Source organism: Solanum stenotomum, chromosome 12 (genome assembly GCF_019186545.1).
Source record: "Solanum stenotomum isolate F172 chromosome 12, ASM1918654v1, whole genome shotgun sequence".
Taxonomy (NCBI): Eukaryota; Viridiplantae; Streptophyta; class Magnoliopsida; order Solanales; family Solanaceae; genus Solanum; species Solanum stenotomum.
The window spans coordinates 41,820,336-41,840,012 of record NC_064293.1 but is presented as its reverse complement, the minus strand read 5'-3'; the positions used below and the strand labels follow the sequence as shown (position 1 = coordinate 41,840,012).

The 19,677-nt window shown below is 33.9% G+C and overlaps 3 protein-coding genes across 4 annotated transcripts; 2 read left to right on the top strand and 1 right to left on the bottom strand.

Moving 5' to 3' along the window:
- The first annotated feature begins 805 nt into the window (after positions 1 to 805).
- LOC125848440 (uncharacterized) lies at positions 806 to 5,889 on the top strand. The gene is made up of 5 exons (XM_049528301.1): positions 806 to 973; positions 1,405 to 2,725; positions 3,808 to 4,077; positions 5,103 to 5,258; positions 5,440 to 5,889. The coding sequence occupies exons 1-5, from the start codon at positions 966 to 968 to the stop codon at positions 5,557 to 5,559; spliced, it is 1,875 nt and encodes a 624-aa protein (XP_049384258.1). The 5' UTR covers positions 806 to 965; the 3' UTR covers positions 5,560 to 5,889.
- Positions 5,890 to 10,853: 4,964 nt separating this feature from the next.
- LOC125848439 (kinesin-like protein KIN-7G) lies at positions 10,854 to 16,151 on the top strand. Its single transcript, XM_049528300.1, has 13 exons — positions 10,854 to 11,150; positions 11,403 to 11,492; positions 11,690 to 11,790; positions 11,881 to 11,994; positions 12,067 to 12,148; positions 12,283 to 12,350; positions 12,443 to 12,508; positions 12,602 to 12,726; positions 12,943 to 13,279; positions 13,363 to 13,467; positions 13,600 to 14,724; positions 15,056 to 15,369; positions 15,578 to 16,151. The coding sequence occupies exons 1-13, from the start codon at positions 10,913 to 10,915 to the stop codon at positions 15,894 to 15,896; spliced, it is 3,084 nt and encodes a 1,027-aa protein (XP_049384257.1). The 5' UTR covers positions 10,854 to 10,912; the 3' UTR covers positions 15,897 to 16,151.
- A 426-nt stretch (positions 16,152 to 16,577) lies between these two features.
- On the bottom strand, positions 16,578 to 19,286 carry LOC125848446 (uncharacterized). 2 transcript variants are annotated; one of them, XM_049528309.1, is made up of 3 exons: positions 19,139 to 19,286; positions 17,764 to 17,976; positions 16,578 to 17,047 (listed from the first exon to the last, which is right to left on the bottom strand). In XM_049528309.1, exons 2-3 carry the CDS (start codon positions 17,944 to 17,946, stop codon positions 16,781 to 16,783), a joined length of 450 nt encoding a protein of 149 aa, XP_049384266.1. In that variant the 5' UTR covers positions 17,947 to 17,976; positions 19,139 to 19,286; the 3' UTR covers positions 16,578 to 16,780. The 2 variants fall into 2 exon arrangements, with proteins under 2 accessions (XP_049384266.1, XP_049384267.1); XM_049528310.1 differs by having other exon boundaries at positions 17,764 to 18,038; positions 19,139 to 19,192.
- Between the last annotated feature and the right edge of the window lie 391 nt (positions 19,287 to 19,677).

The window sequence follows — 19,677 nt, the reverse complement described above, 5'->3', positions numbered from 1 at the left end:
GCACATGTTTATTTGTGACTGAAAATCCATAAACACATCTTTATTGATTAAAAAAACATCATTTGACATTACATTTTAATAATAACAAAATTATTTGCTAATTTGTCTCGTAGTAACTCTCTACGTAGTTTTTATTAATTTCAAGTGTCTAAAATCTGAAGTTAAATAACATAATTAATTTAGATTCATATCGATAAATCCATTAAAGCAAGATGGAAAAATCCATCATTTTGAAAGTTCCAATATGCTACCTCTTACAACATTTAGAGGGATCTCAAGATGATACCAGATGCGGAGCCAAGATTAAAAGTTTGGGATTCTAAATCAATTTGTTTGCGGTTTACAAGTTAATATACATAATTTTTTTAATTTTTTAATACAAATATAGAATCTACGAAAAAGTAAATGGGTTCGTCCGAACCCATAAAACCCCACCTAGCTCAGCCTCCGGATGAAACTTAACTGAATTTGATGTAAGTAATATCTGAAAGTTAAATTGAGTAAATTATTAGAGTAATAAAATACATGTCAAATATTTATTAATTTGGTATTTAGAGAATGAATTCTACTAATGCTATTTTAATTCAATAGCGAGTTGTTTATTATTACTTCCGTCCATTTTTAATTGTCATTAAATAAAAAAGTTAGATATTTAAAAACTATACGAAAAATATTATAAATTGCAATTTTTTATTTATTAATATGATGAAAAAATATATGGTAAATATTAGTCAAAATTCTTATAATTTGACTTTACAAAAGAAAATTATGACAAATAAAAATAGACGGAAGGCAGCAGCAGCAAACAAGAAATAAGCCGCATTTAAAATTACACGTATATCATATAGTTTGGTCTATATCGCCGACAAATACAATCTGTGAAAAATGCTTATCGGCGATGCTCTTCACCTCCCGTCTACGTTAGCCTCTGCAACCAGCGACGCCATTAATTTTCCCTATTCGCCATGTCAAGGTACGCCCTTTTCTTGTTCATTTCGCACATTTTGCCTTTCTACTCTACTTGTTTAGCTCTATGTTTTTATTAGAGTAGTAGTAAATTAAGTTGGCTGCAAAATAAATCGCAAGGTTTCTGTAGGCCTTTTGGAATTTTCTTCAACAAGCTTTTTAACTGCTGTAAGTAAAACTCAACGTTTCATACTTTGTGTATTTATAGGGTCCCATGGGTCTGTTGGTAGGATTGGGGTACTTTTTGCACTAGGGCATTTTAGTTCTGCATACGAAAACGAACATTCAGATTTCATTGTGTAGTCATTCCAATTAGTGTTATTGTTCTTGAAACAGTATTTTAGTTGCACATATCAAAAGAGGGAATTATTTTTAGAGTGAAATAGCTACTGGTTTTACATTTTGCCTCTGCTAAGTTGTGTTGTGCTTGGAATGCAGAATCTTTTCAGTTGGTAAAACTAAAGGACTTGGACAATCCTTATGCCGAAATCGGACTACTATCTGCTCAGAACAAGCGAGAAAATTAGAACTTATTGGGAATGGTGTATGTCCTCCTATATGTAGATTTTATGGGCAATATGTATCTACTAGGGGATATGATTCATCTGTAGCACGTAGAATGCGTAATACTTTCTATGGGAGTTATTCATTGACTTCACCGGGAACAGCTGTAAGAAATCATGCAGAAGTTGCTTGGAAGAAGTTATCACGTAAATATTTCGATGAGGGGCAAACTTTTATTCGCTTAAGTCGATTTGCACAAGCACTTAGCTTGGCATTGAGCAGATCTTATGTGATTCTCCCTAGTTTTCTTGCCTTAGCGTATGGAAGAAATATAGCACTGGCACAAGCATCACCAGACTTGGAGTATGGTCTCCCACTGACTAGCTTCTACAGGCATGCTGAAAACGGACATTTTTTGGTTACCTCAGTGCTGCATTCCATATGTGAAGGTTTTGTTCTGCTGTTGAGAGCCTTTTATTTGGGGATACTCTTTTCTCCTAGCATTGTAATGGCCCCATTTGCTGATGCATTTGGACCTTCTTTCAGGAAACTGTGGCTTCAGGTAGTCCGTAGCACACTCGAAAGAGCAGGTCCTGCATTTATCAAATGGGGCCAGTGGGCAGCTACACGGCCTGATCTTTTCTCTAAAGATTTGTGTACTGAGCTATCAAAGCTTCACACCAAAGCTCCTGAACATAGCTTCGCTTACACGAAAAAGACAATCAAAAAAGCATTTGGTCGAGAGATTTCTGAAATTTTTGATGAATTTGAGGAGAAACCTCTGGCATCTGGAAGTATTGCTCAAGTGCATAGGGCTTCCTTGTTGTATCCATACCGTGGTCGAAAGATCAAGCCTATAGTGGTGGCTGTGAAAGTTAGGCATCCTGGAGTAGGTGAATCAATAAGACGAGATTTCGAGATTATTAATCTAGTTGCTAAGATATCAAAGTGCATTCCTAAACTTAAGTGGTTAAGGTTGGATGAAAGCGTCCAGCAATTTGCTGTTTTTATGATGTCTCAGGTTGATCTTGCTAGGGAGGCTGCACATTTAAGCCGCTTCATCTATAATTTCCGCAGATGGAAGGATGTCTCTTTTCCAAAGCCTGTCTATCCCCTAGTGCATCCTGCTGTATTGGTGGAGACTTTTGAACAAGGGGAATGTGTTTCATATTATGTTGATGAGCTTGAAGGCCATGAAAGACTTAAAAGTGCACTTGCTCATATTGGGACACATGCTCTTCTAAAGATGCTTTTGGTAATATTCTCTTTACTTAGTGTGTGTGTTTGTGTTGTGTGTATAGATTAAGAAAATGTCCTCTTTGTGTTAATTTGTCTGAATTTGTGTATAAAGCACCACATTTTAATGTAATGTGAAACTCAGGATATACTTTTATGGAGTTGTACTTCTACAAATGCTTTTGGTTTTATTATTTTTATATATGTTTGCATGTGGTGATAGATTTTCATTAAGAAAATGTTCTTTTCATATTAATTTATCTAAAATTTAAGTATAAAGCACAAATATTGATGCAAGTGTGTGACTTGAAATATACTATCAATGGAACAAAAAGGTCTAGTGCAATACAAAACTGACACTATATTAGATGTTGTTGTTCCCTCTCAATCTATAAAAGCAAATGTGTTGGTGCAAGATTTGAACAAAAATGTGGAGTATGTATTCCAAGAAAATCTTTAGTTATGCCTAATGTTGTTTGGCCAATATTGGGCTACATGGAAGTTCTTGTTTCTTCTCTTGGTTAGTATTTTAGTATGAATTTGTTTTTCTGTAATTGCTTATTAGTCCTTACTCCCTTAAAAGGAAACTGTTAGATGCTGTATTTTTTTTCTTTTCCCTTGTTAAAACATAGTCTTGGATATGCTATAGATTTGTTGCTTTACTGAGTAATCGGTGATATATTGGCCTTGAATACTGTCCAGAAACTGTACTCTTATTGAAGTTAAAACAGTGAGTAGTGATAATACTAAAATATTCAAATGCATTATTTTGGCATTATCAACACTTCTTCTTTATGACTGTTTTTTACTGCTATTGTTTGTAGTTTTCTAGCTATAAAGAAGGAAGGAAAAGAAGCCTTCTATGACATTTTCTTGGATGCTTTCTTTCTTTTTATGTAGTCTATTATAATAATGTCTAGAACTTGTGATGTTGAAGAGGGGATGGCATTGGAGAGGAAATTTCGGAGTCCAAAAAGTGTTTAGATAGATTAGAACAATCTAATTCTCTATGTTATGTATTAAAATCACTATTTTTTACTTGCTCTTTAGTGTCTCTCTCTCTTTTTCACTTCTCATATAATACCCCATTTCCCATTTCAGGTGGATAACTTTATTCATGCTGACATGCATCCTGGAAATATCCTTGTTCGGGTAACCCAAAGCAAGTCATCTCGGAAACGAATCTTCAAATCAAAGCCTCATGTTGTTTTCCTTGATGTAGGCATGACCGCTGAACTTACTAACAATGATCGGATAATATTATTGGAGTTCTTTAAGGCAATTGCTCGTCGAGATGGCCAATCTGTAGCAGAGTGCACTCTGCAATTGTCAAAGAAACAGAATTGCCCTAATCCAGAAGCCTTCATTAAGGTTTAGTTCCATGCATCTTAAATGGATTGTTTCAAAACTTGCTTTGGCTGTTCTTAATTATCTTCTCCAATAGAGCTAACATTTTTTGATCCCTCGAATTTCTTTTACTATATTATACTTGTGCAAAGAAACAAATTGGAAATCTACCATGAGGTTCTCATGTTCAAATCCCAAGTGAGACAAAAACACTAGGTGATTTCTTTCCACTTGTTCTAACCTTGGTGGATAGAGTTACCTGATAAATGTTGCTGGTGGTAGGTAGCAGGTATCCCGTAGAATTAGTCGTCGTGCTTGTAAGCTGCCTGCCCCGGACGCCACAGTTATTTTTTTACAAAAATGGACATCAGATGTTTTAAAAACAACCTATAGGGCTTGCTATTTATCCTCATTAAACTAGTGAACTACTAACTTGAAATCCATTAGTGAACTATCCTTCTACCCAAATTGGCTGTCAGGCTGACTTCTTGGGAGGTTTGGAAAAAGGGCTCGAGTGTTCTGTTTCTGATATTGTGAATATAGATTGTGAGAAGATGGAAAAAAAGAATATGAAAATATTGCAATCATATGTTTTTGACATTTTGAAGATGTAATTTTCCATTCAAAGGAGGTAAAAATAAGCAGGACATTCTATAATGGGAAGTAGATCAAACAAAAAGTAGGATGGAGGAGACTATTATATTCTTTCCCCAATCTCCTCCTCTCCTCCTATCCACCACCACTGGACAAAGCGTTTAAAAAGAAAAATAGTTCCTTATATTGATCAAAATACATTACTAGCTTTAGCTCTTTGGCTACTAATGAGATTATATATAATCAGATTCTACATTCTTCAAGTATTTCAACATTTCTACACATTCTTGCTCATGAAATTCTAAATGGTCATCTTTCTGTGGGTACAACTAATGTCTATGGGCATGGAGAGTTGGTCCCATTATTTTACGTGATATCTTTATGCTAAAAGACTGCTTATTTTTTTCTCATGAGGTGATGGATATATGCCTTAGTTCTTTACTGACGTACTGCAGGAAGTGAAGGAGTCATTTGATTTTTGGGGAACTCCAGAAGGTGATTTGGTCCACCCTGCTGATTGCATTGAGCAACTCCTTGAGAAAGTTCGGCATCACAGAGTGAACATCGATGGTAATGTCTGCACTGTTATGGTGACAACTTTAGTCCTTGAGGTAATTCTTCCTTTTTCTACAAACGTGCATTCATGTAACGTGAAATTGATTAACCTGCATTTCTTTATTCAAACATGTCAAAAGTACTTACTGACAAGTACTATAATCAGTCTGCTGAGTAGTGTTCGATAATCTGGTTTAAGATTTTCCTTCTTTTGATGATATGTTTATTACCTTGTAGGGCTGGCAAAGGAAGCTTGATCCTGATTATGATGTTATGCACACCTTGCAGACACTGCTGCTCAAATCTGATTGGGCAGAATCTCTAACTTACACTATTGAAGGACTCATGGCCCCATGACAAACTCTTCTAATTCTTCCTCCAATTGCAACATATCGTTATACTTGTAAGTTTAGAACAACAAATCGTATATTAGCCAATAGTTCAGTTTGGTTGAAAAATTTTTAAGCATTTCAGCTCAGCCCAAGTGTAGAAAAACAGCCTTAGAAAGACTGTCCTGTACTTGTTGCTTTGGTCCAAAAATATTACAGCCACATGGATCTTATCCCATACATGTAAGAGTTTATAAGTAAAGAAGAATAAAGCCCTTCTCTTTGCCTGAATTGTCAAAAGTGAAAACCATGTGAACTCCAGAAATTTGACTTTAGCACTGTTCTTGGAGGCAGTAAATTATTTATGATGTCACTGAATATAAGTTTATTAGAAGAGTTTGAAATTCAAAAAAAAAAACAATAATAGAAAAGGTAATCACATGTTTCTTGAAAAGATGCCATCTTCAAGATCCAGTAAAGCTAAAGTTGACAAACTGTCTTCCATTTGAATTAAATACAACACAAAGGTGAAGCTTGTGAAATATCGTTGCAGCTTTGTCAAAAGAGTGTAATTATAAAAGATGAACCTTACATAACAGAAAACTTATGTTAAAATTGTGAATTTTGTTTTTTTGTGTTTATTTGTTCTTTTCTTTGGACACACAAAGAATGCGTTCAAGTTTATTAATAATAGACCCGTCTTATTAATCCAATAACTCTTAACGGTTTTATGCACTAAAGGGTCTTGAACTAAACTTTCTGATGGGGTACACAAGTACCCAACATAGCATATGGTATACTTTTAAGAACATAATAATTCACAGGCCCCCTCAAGTATAACAAAGTGCAAAGTAATAAAGATTATAAGGTGGGACTCAAATCTAATACTGATGCCCCAAAATCTCCCAACACTAAGAAAACACCTTCACACCACATGTTTGTTCATTAGATTTTGTGGCTTTGGTTCCATAAACCCTTTGTTTTCTCAGTCTTTATTTTGACTTGTGCATTTTTGGTCCACCTCTCCTGTCTTCTCTGAATTCATACATGAACCTAAAAGACATTATTGTATTTCTGTAAGTTTGATTGATCTTGCTAAAGAAATTATCAAAGATGAGAAAAAAAAACGGATTTTAAATCGAATTCCTCATCTCTACTTGTGTCATTTGTTAAACAGTTGAGCATTTTCGTTGCACTATACTGGTAATGTTAATTGTGAATAATGTCATAGCCAATTTCATTCGTCGAAAAATTATACTTACTACTTCAAATGATTGAATTTCCCTAAACACAATAGACCACTCTCTTTTTTTTTAATTTCCTTAAAGAAATCCGTGCTTCACACTGATTGGGAAGAGAAGAATACAAGCAAATTATAAATAAGTATACATATTTTAATGTCCTGTGAATTGTTGGAATGATAAAGAACCATTAGTATACTGAATATATATATATATATATACACAATTGAAAATTAAAGTTGGAGAAAGAGAAAACCAACTTCATTTTTATTTTTAGAAAAATAAAAATAAAGTAGTGACAGGTAATAGATAAAAGCTACAAATAATGAGAAGTGGCCGATGCATGTGAATGGTCCTTTCTTATTGATTCATCTGAGCTGCATAATAATGAAGAGTAAGCAAGGAAATGATAAACCTTCTCTTTTCAAAGCACATGCCTTCTATTTTTAATTTTTTCCCCTCAGTCAAATAGGTCCCATCATCCCTACATACTCTACAAGCTTTACTTTTCTACTCGTGTCCTTTTTTTCCTTCCCATGTTGGCCGTCCGAAATTGACATTGAAGTCTGATTATATCTGGATTTACATCGAAAAGTTTCACATTAAAGAATAAAACGGTCTCTAACAAAGACGATTTCATACTTAGGAGGAGCCACACTCGAAACCTCTTATGTTCGTTTTTACTTGTCATAATTCTCTTTTTAAGTATCATATAATATGAACTTTGATTAATATTTTAAAATATATTTTTTCATTAAATTAATATGAAAAAATTATAATATATAGTACTTGTTATATAATTTATAAATATTTTAAAAGTTAATGAAACTATCTCTCGAAAAGCACACATATCATGAAACGGTGCAAGTATATCTATATATTCCCCCAACTTATGATAATCAGAGAGGCAAATAATTATAAATGGAATCGGCCTCTATCAAAACATTCATTATTGGACGAACAGAATATGGCAATATTGGAATAGGAGAATCATATTTAGGTTGATATAATAATAATTCAAGTCTAAATTATATATACTTAAAGTTCTCCCAGCACATGCTATGAATAGTAGATAAGTCAAACAAAATTTAATCCATTATTAAATAGTTTGATCATTACTAGACAATATTATTGTACTAGTAAAAGTCGTAATTATGAAAAAAAAAACTATCAAATTGTGTACCTTGGATTAATGTTGTTACAACAGAAAAGAAAATGCAAGACATAATTGTGATTTGAGAAAAATATCATCAGAACTGTATCATTAAAGGCCTAGGGTGGCAACTCTTTATATAACATAAAATTGAGATTGATTAAGTATTAAATTATACTCGTAGAAAAGAATTTTATGTTGTCACGGTATAATTATAATTAAGTTAATTATATACAAATGATTAATCGTTTGGCTGCTTTGGAATAATAGCATTTAATCTGCCTGCTATGGAATAATGACAGGAAGAATTTGGAAAGCCTGAAATTTTAAATTAAGACATAAATATGTTACTTAGTACTTAATGATAAGAATTAAGAGCAACAGATTGTGAGTGATTTGGCTCCACAGAGTTGGATCTTCTTCACCTGCCACCATTTATTGTCTTCATAAATTAGTAGTACATTTTTCTCTTGGTTAGGTGAAAATATTACATTAATTTATTTGGGCCCAACATAAAAAGTGAAAATGATTTTTTAGCTTCTAATTAAGCACCTAAACTGCCTGTCTTTTATTTGTTGACTTGTTGTATATTGGTGTTTCTATAGGTGTCCCGTGCTTTTTTATGAAAAATGAAATTAAAATATCAATGCAATATGTAAGCACAAGATAATTTATTGCCCACTCAACAAAAAAGTTAGGTAACTTTGTTTATCAAGATTAAAACAGATAAAAAAAAATATTTAGTCATACTTTTTTTAAAAAAAATTGAACTTGAGATCTCATCATTAATCTCAACTCACTCTATAACTATCAAGCTACAAAATAATTTATTTTTTTTTAATCAAAGAACTATATTTTTGTTATTTCACTCAAAAGTTACTTAACTAAATTATTGTTACGACACAAAAGATCGTTCAAACCAAAAAGTGATATATTGAGCTACTCTTTAATAATGTAACACCTGATTTTTAAGTGAAAAATAGAAAATATTATAGAGATTTTAAACAAAAACCTACCTGATCCGTAAAATCTCTTTATATACTAAATAAATTCCCAAAAATTGACAAATATGTTTAAGAAATAAGCCTTACTTGTCATTCACGAATTTAGTACACGAGAAAAAACGCAAGATGTGATAGACTTAAAAAGAATAAACATATGAAGCGTGCCTTTAAGCTCCAAGTCAAAGCCCCACAATTCTTTTATTTAAAAATTTTTTCGAATACCCTATAAATTTATAATATGTTAATAATAATAATAATAATAATAATAATAATAATAATAATAATAATAATATAGTTTCATAAAGAGGTTTGGGAGAGTAAGGTGCGTCGTATATGTAGATTTTTATACCTATCTTTATAGGATATAAAAGTTATTTATGATAGACACCACGACTCAAGAAACAGTTTGAAAGAATTGGAAGTTATAAAAAACTATGATGCAAATATTGAAAAAAATAATTGATAGTACAAATATTAAAAACAATCAAACTAAAATAAAATCGAACATAAAATAATGGTAGCGTACTATTGTAATATGATACATATTTTTGCATTTTTAGAATTCCTTTTTGTAATCCATATTATTCTTTTGCTTGCCATTGCTTCTACAACTAACTAAAAGTTGACGTTTATGCTGATAAAGACTGTTCATCTTTAATGTTACCCTATCTTTCTTTAATTCAAATTCAAACAAGAAAAACTACATTTATTTATTTCTTCAATTCAAATTCAAACTAGTAAAATAATTTAGCCATTAATTTTAATTTAGAGACAATTATTATCTAATGAAATGGTCAGTTTACCGAATTGATTGAGTCAGGGCAAAAAGTAATTTGATTGAAATGGAAGAAATTTAATTTAATTAATTTTTGGTAAACTGTTACAATAAGATCTAACATGTATAACAACAATTAACCAACTGTTTAGTTGATGTTTAGTGAAAGAAAAAAATGTCATTAAATTAGTTAAGCTGTTGTTGGATGTGGTTGTTAAGTTTGTAATTAAATTAGAAAAGAAAAAATCTAACACAACTAAATATTAAAGAAAAGAATTTGGATCTAATTTCTACTTTTATTCAAATAGTTTTAAAATTCTGTCTCTTTATTCTTGAAATTTATATTCCAAAGAAACTAAACAGAGATTTTGTCAAATGGCCGGTGTTTATTTTTTATTAAAACTATCAAATCAACTTTTTCTGAAAATGACCCCCTGACGGAGGAAAAATTCCACCTTTTCTAATGTGTAAATAAAATAACAAACAAACAAAAATAATACTAACAAAAGAAAAATATTACTAGTAGTAAATAAATAAATATTCATATCCCCTTTATTTCTATTTCTTCGTTCTCAATTTATGTGTTTTACTTCTTTCTGATATATTTTTCAAAAAGAGTAGTATTTTTTTATATTGAGTATGTAAATTTTTCAAATTTCAATTTTATCTGATAAATTCAAAAACAACAAGATTTATAAGTATTACACACATCAAAATTTCAACATCTCCGTTTATTTATTAAATATATTCACAATCAAATTAATACACTTTCTTTTTAGTCTGTGTATAAAAAATATTTTTTGTTCAATCAAATATCTTGTTATAAAATGTAATGAAAGGTGTATTAATTACTCCTAAGTATTTTAATATTAATGGATGAGCTTGTGAACCTAATCTTTGGTTTTGTTGTGAAAACCAAAGGTTAAGGAACATTCATAAGAATCAAGACAGAGACTGACAGACTGTAAATGGGGACCATAGCTAACCCATAAACATCCAAACAATATTTATAAAGTCTAAAATTTAGCACATAAAAAACCATAAATGCATGAGACAAACAAAATACACTGATCATTCAACTTCCATTCTATTGACTCACAAAAAATTGATCATTCATTCAATTATAATATAGTTACTACTAACCTTTACTTCTGTTTGAAGAAACAAAAAAAATGAGATATATATTTTGCTAATTTCTTTGACATTTTATGCATAAACTTGAAGCAATTATGGGTACAGTGGCGACTGCTGATGAGGTGGTGAAGGAGGCTAGTGGCGGCGAAGAAAGAATTTTGGTGTCGGTGCGTCTGAGGCCTTTGAATGATAAAGAAATTTTAAGAAATGATGTTTCAGATTGGGAGTGTATTAATGACACTACAATTATTTACAAAAATGTTAATCTTTCTGTGTCTGAACGCTCTATGTATCCCTCTGCTTATACATTTGGTAAGTTCATCCTTTATTTCTTCATATTTACTTGAAAGTCTTGTAATTTGCATTTCTGCTTGGTCCATTTTGGGTACTTTATTTGGATTAACTGTTGATTAGGGAGTTTTAAGTTAATTGTGATTTAAATTATGTGCTAATTCAGGAAAGAAAGGTTTTAGCAGCCTCAATAAGTCATGTTTAACCATAATTGAATTAAACTTTATGAGTTTGACAATGTTCTGTTTTTGGGATATGATTTTTTGCTTGCAGACAGGGTATTTAGGACTAATTGCTCCACAAGACAGGTGTATGAAGAAACTGCTAAAGATGTTGCTCTTTCTGTCCTTAGTGGATTCAATTGTGAGTAAGAAAATTAAATATTTTTCCATTTCTTTAGCTAATTTATCTGATACTATTAAAATTTCAATTTTCAACTTCAAAATCTATGATCAAACGGGAGCTTAGTGTCTGAATTGTTCAGTATTTCCATCGATCTTATAGTTCGTACAAGTTCATGTTTTGTATTATTGATTTGAAACCATTAATGTATTTCGTAGCAAGCGTATTCGCGTATGGCCAAACGAGCAGTGGAAAGACGTATACTATGACTGGTATAACTGAATATGCTATAGCTGATATATATGACTACATTCAGAAGGTGATCACTTGTTTATATTGTCTGCATTTCGTATTATCCAAGGCTTTTCGCTTTCGCTTACTGAGTATCTAGTTGTATTACTACTTGTAGCACTCGGAGAGAGACTTTATTTTGAAGTTCTCTGCTATGGAAATTTACAATGAATCTGTCCGAGATCTCCTTAGTGCTGATAGCACTCTTCTTAGACTTCTAGATGACCCCGAGGTTAGTCCTTTTCTCCGAATTTTTTTAGATTTTTTTTTCCTCTTTGAAATCTCATTAAAGCAATTTTGACAGAGAGGGACAATTGTTGAGAAACTCACAGAGGAAACATTGAGGGATTGGAACCATGTCATTCAGCTCCTTTCTATTTGTGAAGGTAAGAGACGAAAATTAGCTTTGGCTTCAACAAGGCATTTGTGATTTTGAATTTATTTAGTGCTGGAACGAAATTTTGCCTGAGAAATGTGGAATGTGGATATTGATTGATATTGCTTGCTTGAACTTTTGCAGCTCAGAGACAGATAGGGGAGACTGCGCTCAATGAGACCAGCTCCAGATCTCACCAAATTATCAGACTGGTATAATAACTTAATTTTTGTCTTGTGCAACTGGCTAACAAGCTAGTATTAGCTTTTAGAAGATTACTGTTTTGACACATAACTTATTGCAGACAATTGAAAGTTCTGCGCGGGAATATTTAGGCAGGGACAATTCCAGTTCTCTTTCAGCTACTGTGGTATGAAAATATGTCTGGGGAGATAGTTGATATTTAGCATGGTCTCAGTAATCATCATACTAATAAGTGCTTGTTTTTCTCGATGTAACACAGAATTTTGTTGATTTAGCTGGAAGTGAGCGTGCATCTCAGTCATTGTCAGCTGGCACAAGGCTGAAAGAGGGCTGCCACATAAATCGCAGTTTGCTGACTTTGGGCACTGTTATACGCAAGCTAAGGTCGTTTATATTTCTTGCGCTCTCTTCTAATCTAGTGCAATAGGGTCATTGTAAGAGTTCATCTCCTCTTACATTGCCTTTGCATCAACTTTATTTTCTCCAAAATGACCTAATAAATCCAAAATGCTGATTGATATAAACATAAACCTCTCTAGATCACTCCTAATATAGCAGGAAATTGAAATTGTTGCTAATGCAAGTTGTTATATAATACAGCAAGGGTAGGAATGGTCACATTCCATTCCGAGATTCAAAGTTAACTAGGATACTACAACCGTCATTGGGTGGCAATGGTAGAACTGCCATCATCTGTACAATGAGCCCTGCACGAAGTCATGTTGAGCAATCAAGGAATACTCTTCTGTTTGCAAGTTGTGCCAAGGAAGTAACTACTACTGCCCAAGTGAATGTAGTCGTCTCAGATAAAGTTTTAGTGAAGCATTTGCAGAGGGAGTTGACGAGATTGGAGAACGAGTTAAGGAGTCCTAGAACTTCTCTATTCCCTTCAGATTATGAAGCATTGCTGCGAGAGAAGAACAAACAAATAGAACAGGTACTGCATCTTGGACTGATAATCTAGTTTCCTGGCTATTGTACCAGTTTGACACCTTGATCATTATGTCATCTCTTTTGTAGATGGACAAGGAGATAAAGGACTTGACCATGCAGCGTGACATAGCTCAGACTCAAGTTAGAGATATGCGACAACTGCTTGGAGATGATGCAGGTTTATTAATGCAGGTATATATGCTACTTAGACTGTTATTTTCTGTCTATATATTTGCTTCTTAATGCTAAAAGGCGCTTCAGGGTCACTGTGGTGTGGCTGAATGTAGAGCAGTCCGCCCTTACAGCCTTTGAATTATGTTACAGGTTGGTTTAGGAAACTACCCAAATCTGCGTGTGCAGAGATCACCAGATTATCGAAGCCCAATGCAAGTGTCCATTTTGTCATACACTCCATCTATAGATGCTGATATTAGAACATGTTCAGATGGACATAGCAGGAGTAGTTCCGAGGAACAAATTATACGCGTACCAGAGTTTGAAGAGAACTTTCTCCATAACAGTTCATCTCCAAGGTTATTAGCTGGCCACAGTTCAAATTATAGTGAAAGTGATTCATGTGAAGGATGGGATGAGATTGAAAAACAAAGTAATGGAACTAATTCAGAAGACCTATACAAGGAAGTTCATTGCATTGAAACCAAGGAATCAAGTACGAAGGTAAAACAAGAATCCAAATTTCCATCTCCTGAAGATAGAAGTAAATCTCCAGCTGAAATGACAGCAGAAAATGAAAACAAAGCAGATAAGGGAACAGTGTCACCTCCAGCAGACGACTATGCACGATCAGCACCACCTTTACTCAAGGAAAATAGAGAAGTCACATTGTTGCCCTGTAAAGAAGACAAAGAATTTGTGCCCTTCTCATCTTTTAAGGAAGAAAAGAAAGCTAGTGAAGAACCATTGTCACTTCCCTCAAAGGATTCTCAAACCCTTGAATCACCAAAGTTCGCAGACAGTAGAGAGTCAGTAACATTGCCGTTGAAAGAAGAGAAAGAGTTGAACTGTGTGCATACATTTGAGCCTCCTTCTCCAGCAAATTTATCCTCAACATATGAGCTCCTTGACGATTCACCAGGCTCAAGCATCTTGAAATTAAGTAGAAGCAGAAGCTGTAAACCTAGCCTAATGGATGATCTATATTCTCCATGTTTTAAGGAACTCAACAAAAATGAAAATACTCCACCATCTAGGCCAGAAAGAAATGTCAACGCAACACCTGAGTGTTGGGAAATCAAAATCTCTCCCCCGAACTTTACCTCCGATGTGAAGGACTCTCAAGAGAAAACTTCCACCTTTTATGGCGAGACTGATGTCAATGAAGTGTCAAAAGGGGAAGATACCGATAATGAGAGTGTCAATGATGTAGATGATGCAAGGACGGACGATACAGATGAGCTTCAATATGAAAAGGAGGTCAAAGAATGTCCTGTGAGTATTATCTTTTCTTCTCTCTACCTGTCTTCTTAATCATCTTCCCATATATCTCCAATCTCTTATCTGTTCATGATGATGAAATTTATATGCTTCATTTTTTGGATGGGTGATTCTTCTAGTCCTGAGATTTTTAGAAGAACGCCCTTCTTTCATGGTTGATGTTCATGGAATGAAAAGTTTGTGTGACCTGAAAAAATATAGATAAAACCTGTAATCGACAGTTGGATTACATTCCTTGGGTTTATGTCCACTGTTTAAATAGAATCAAGAAAACTTACATTTCCTTAATTTCTGACTAATATGTGTTTGTATGTTACTGGTTAAGGAGGCTGAACTAGAGCATGATAGACCATCAAAGTGTGTCAAAGATGTCGGCTTGGACCCAATTGAAGATGATCTGAAAAGTCTTCGCAGCTGGCCCTCGGAGTTCAAGATGCTACAGAAAGAGATTATTGAACTTTGGAATGCTTGCAACATTTCCCTTGTGCACAGAACATATTTCTTCCTTCTATTTCAAGGTGATGCTAAGGATGCAGTATATCTGGAGGTAGAGATCAGAAGACTGACCTTCCTCAACAACACATATTCGCATGGAGAGAAAACAGAGGTCAATGGCAGGACTTTGTCCCTTGCACAAAGGTAATTTGACTAACATTAGGCATATATTTGTATCACAGAGCCATATATATGTGCACTGTCTTTGTACCTAAAGCATGATAAAAGGTAAGTCTTTGCATTTAACAGCTCAGTTTTGTACTTGGCATGTTAAATGCCAAAGCAAAAGATGATAGATAACTATGCAAATGAAATTTGAACGGATTGACAACTTGTTTGATTTGTGAAACAGCATGAAAGACCTTCGTCAAGAGAGACGAATGCTGCGCAAGCAAATGCTGAGGAAGCTAACAGAAGAAGAACGAGAAAGCCTGTACCTTAAGTGGGGCATTCGGATTAACAGCAAACATAGGAGGTTCCAGTTGGTTCAGCGTTTGTGGAACAAGACAGATGATATGAACCACATTGCAGATAGTGCTTACCTGGTAGCAAAACTAACCGGATTGATGAAGCCAGGACAAGCTCCTAAAGAGATGTTTGGTCTTGATTTTTCACCTAGACCATCTAGAACTTATAGCTTCACGCGTAGTTTGATATCTTCAATCTTGTAAAAATGTCAGGTCCAATATTTGAGTTGGGAACACTCGTTGATGGCTGGCTTCGAGCTCCATTACTCATAGTGTTCTGATTTTTAACTGTTAGTGAGTTTGAGTATTTCGTAGTTTGTTTGTTCTCTTGGGTGTTGATCCCCGGAGAGATTCTGATTGTAATTGCGAATGTAGATTTGTACAGGAGTGCTAATTTGATCTACTGAACATAAAGAGAGTGTAAAATACCTACGTTATATATAGATTGGTTGTTGATTATGTGCTTCTACCATCATTTCATCTGTCACAAAACTTTAGTGACCAAGAAGAGACTGCTTTCCGTTTTGGCTTCAGTAAAAATTGCATAAAATGGACCTGCACTGCTGATTTCATCAATCTAGCAAAGCTTAATTCACATTAACAATGGGCTTGTAGCTGATGACATTCAGCTGCAATTTGAGTTATAACATGTTTTCCCAAACAACCCTTTGATTTCTCTCTTTTGTTAAAAATTTGGATATTGACTCCGAATAGTTTCTACTGATCAGTTTCCGTGTGAGGATTGATAGCAAAAATTTAAAGCAAGACAACAATTTAGTCTCTGATTAGCACAAACCATAAGAGGGAGAATCATTTCTAACACTTACTCCTATTTACATAAGAAAACACACTCCAATATCAAATATCAAGAAAATATAATCAAGATTAGAAAAACATACTGATTGATGACTAAAACTGGAGTCATAGATGAGTCCCAGTGCCAGAAATTTATCAATTTCTACTGATCTACTAGTTATTAGTTTAAGCCAGGGATTAACTTGTAGGTGTTCTTGTAGCCTTTTTATCTTCCTCTGGTTTGGGTTATGGTGGCCTCTAATCAGCAGCTTATAGTGAAAGTCATAAGTTTTCTAGACCGACTTCTTCTCAGATTCATCGACATTATATTCATCATCATCATCTTCTTCTTCTTCTTCTTCTTCCTCAATTTCATATATGTTGCTCCTGAACTTGCTTAGGTCAGCCTTAGCATCATCTTCACCCAAAAAGTCAAATCCAAATTTGATGTCACGATGCTTAACCAAAAGCCATCGAAGTAGGCGGTCTTCTTTGTTCAAGTAATGCAGCTCATTGTTAAAACTGGGAGGTGTCATCACTGTCATTTGCATCAGTTGCCCCTAAAAAAAATGCAAGATATATTAAATATAGTAACAATAATCATAATACTGTGAACGAAAATGGACTTAAATTACTGATTACATTGTGAAGATAGAAAAGAGCAGGCCAGTCCAAGGTCCTAGAGGTGCATCATGGAAAGAAATTAGCATGGTCATTGTCACAGACCTAAAACTTATTTATCTTATCATACACCAAAATAAAGGAAAGTGGCAGAAAAATGATGATGGGGCTAAACAGCTATCTCTGCTGCTAGACGGAACACAGACCTAAGACTTATTTATCTTATCATACACCAAAATAAAGGAAAGTGGCAGAAAAATGATGATGGGGCTAAACAGAAGCTATCTCTGCTGCTAGACGGAACAGCTGTTAAAAGCACCTTTGGAATTTTTTCGGGCATAAATTCGTATCTTTGGCAACTTTTATAGTTAAGTGCTCTTCATCCTGTTTTGATAATTGTGGTCTCGGGGCGGACTACATGGACCTCGACTATTCCACCCCGTACGTGCTACCTCCAGGTACTGGGTAACTCTATCTATCAAAGATTAGGAAGATGAGAAGAAATCAACTAGTGCTTTATCTTACTCTTCTACTTCTATAGTCAAATATTCATGGGACTGCATTCCGCCTTTGATGCTTTTCTGATGAATCAATCGCTTGTCCGGAGAAAAAGAGATGCAAATATGACATTATTGAAAGGATAGTAGAGACAGACCTGATAATATCTTCCATCTAGTTTCTTAATGCCATAACCCAATTGAACAGTACCAAACGACTTTAAATCTGTAAGCACACCATTTTTTCTATAAACATGCTTCCCAACCTTTGCTACAAGGTCCATCAGAGCCTCCTTTTTTACATGCGGTTTCAGTAAAAGCATACAATCATAAAGCGGCATCGTTTGTCTCCTCTTGACTCAACCAACTATCTGAATCACAAAATGAATTGCATTAAAGCTTGGAGAATCCAAAAGTAAGACAAACTGCACACCTGCAACAAGATGATTAAAGCAAACTCAACCAAGAGATTCACCCATTGAATTAAAACAGAATATAAATCTTACACGTTATAATGTTTGATTGTTTTCTCATTAGCTCAAGTGAAGTAGAAAATATATGAAGTCCAGATTCTTAAATATTAGGAGAATAAGAAAAATGGATTTTGCTAATAAATGTAAAAGCAAAAAATAAAGTATCTTCCTTTTTCTGAGATCAATTCTCATTGTGACAATTTCAAAAATCCATGAGACGCACACCCAACACAAATGAACAACCCATAAAGAAGCAGAATAACAACTTCCAATCGTGACATACGAAATATTCTCCGACTAACTCAAACCCCCCACCAGGAAATAGCAAAGTATCATAATAACCTCCGGAGCCCCCTTGGGATATATATATATATATATATATGAACAACACAAAAGAAGAAAAATCGTAATACGTTTGCACATCTAAGTTCAAGCGGTGAATTATAAGCATTTTTCCTCTTCAATTGCCGTATATATAATCTTTCAAGTTATATTAATGTTCTATCAAGGTCATAATCTTCAATTTCCGTGTATACATAATCTTTCAAGTGATATTAATGTTGTTTCAAAGGTCATAAACTACGAATCCTTAACTCTTTATACGAATATTTTCATTATCAAGAATACCTAAATTTCACACCCTGCTTTTATTTCACAGTTTTTTTTTTTTTTTTGATTTGCACCGGGTGTCCGAGTCTCTTTGAGCCCTGACTAATCCCGGGGTGCACAGGCCCTCGGCAAGGAGTTTCCCGCAAGTGCACCACGGTTAATTCAGGTTTTACCCAGTCCGATGGCCCTCAGAAATTGTTTGCACCTAGTGGGTTTCGAACTTGAGACCCACGGCTTTTGTTTATTCTTTAACTCTTTATTCGAATTTTCTCTGAATTTTCCGCAGTAAAATAATTTCTTCAATAAACAAGAACACTTTCATTTTCATTATCAAGATTCAAGAATACCTAACTAAGATTTTGAATTAGAAACATTAATATGAGTGAAGAATTATTTAGGGGAGAAATTATAGATCGAGAGGTGAAAGGAGTAGCGTATAACAGAAACATACCGCTCGATTGCCGTAAATGCGAGGATTTCGCCGTCGACGGAGTAAGATTGGGAACGGGGGTTTAAAAGAATTAAGGCAGAAATTTGGTTAAGACTTGAGAGTTTGGGCTTTATATGTTTTGTCTTCGTCCAGCCTCATACATTTTGGGCTAATTTTTCTGATTGCTGGACGAATGGGGTTGTCAATTGAAAAGAAAAAAAACATAAATCTCGCATAATGTGCTTCCACTTTAGTTTTTGATATTATATATTTTTAATCACATTTACTTCATCATATATGAATTATAGGTCAAATTAAATGTAATTATTTTAGATACATTATATCACAACATGATTAGCATGTATTTGGTATAAAAAAAATACATGTATTTAGTTTCAACTATCAAAAGATACATGTTGATAATTTACTTGCCTCTCTTCATGTGTATCTGTATTTTAAAATATATCTGGTATCAAAGATACATATTTTTAGTAATTTTGATACATGTATCTGACTTGAAATCTAAATGAGTAGTGTATCTGACTTGAAATCCGACACAA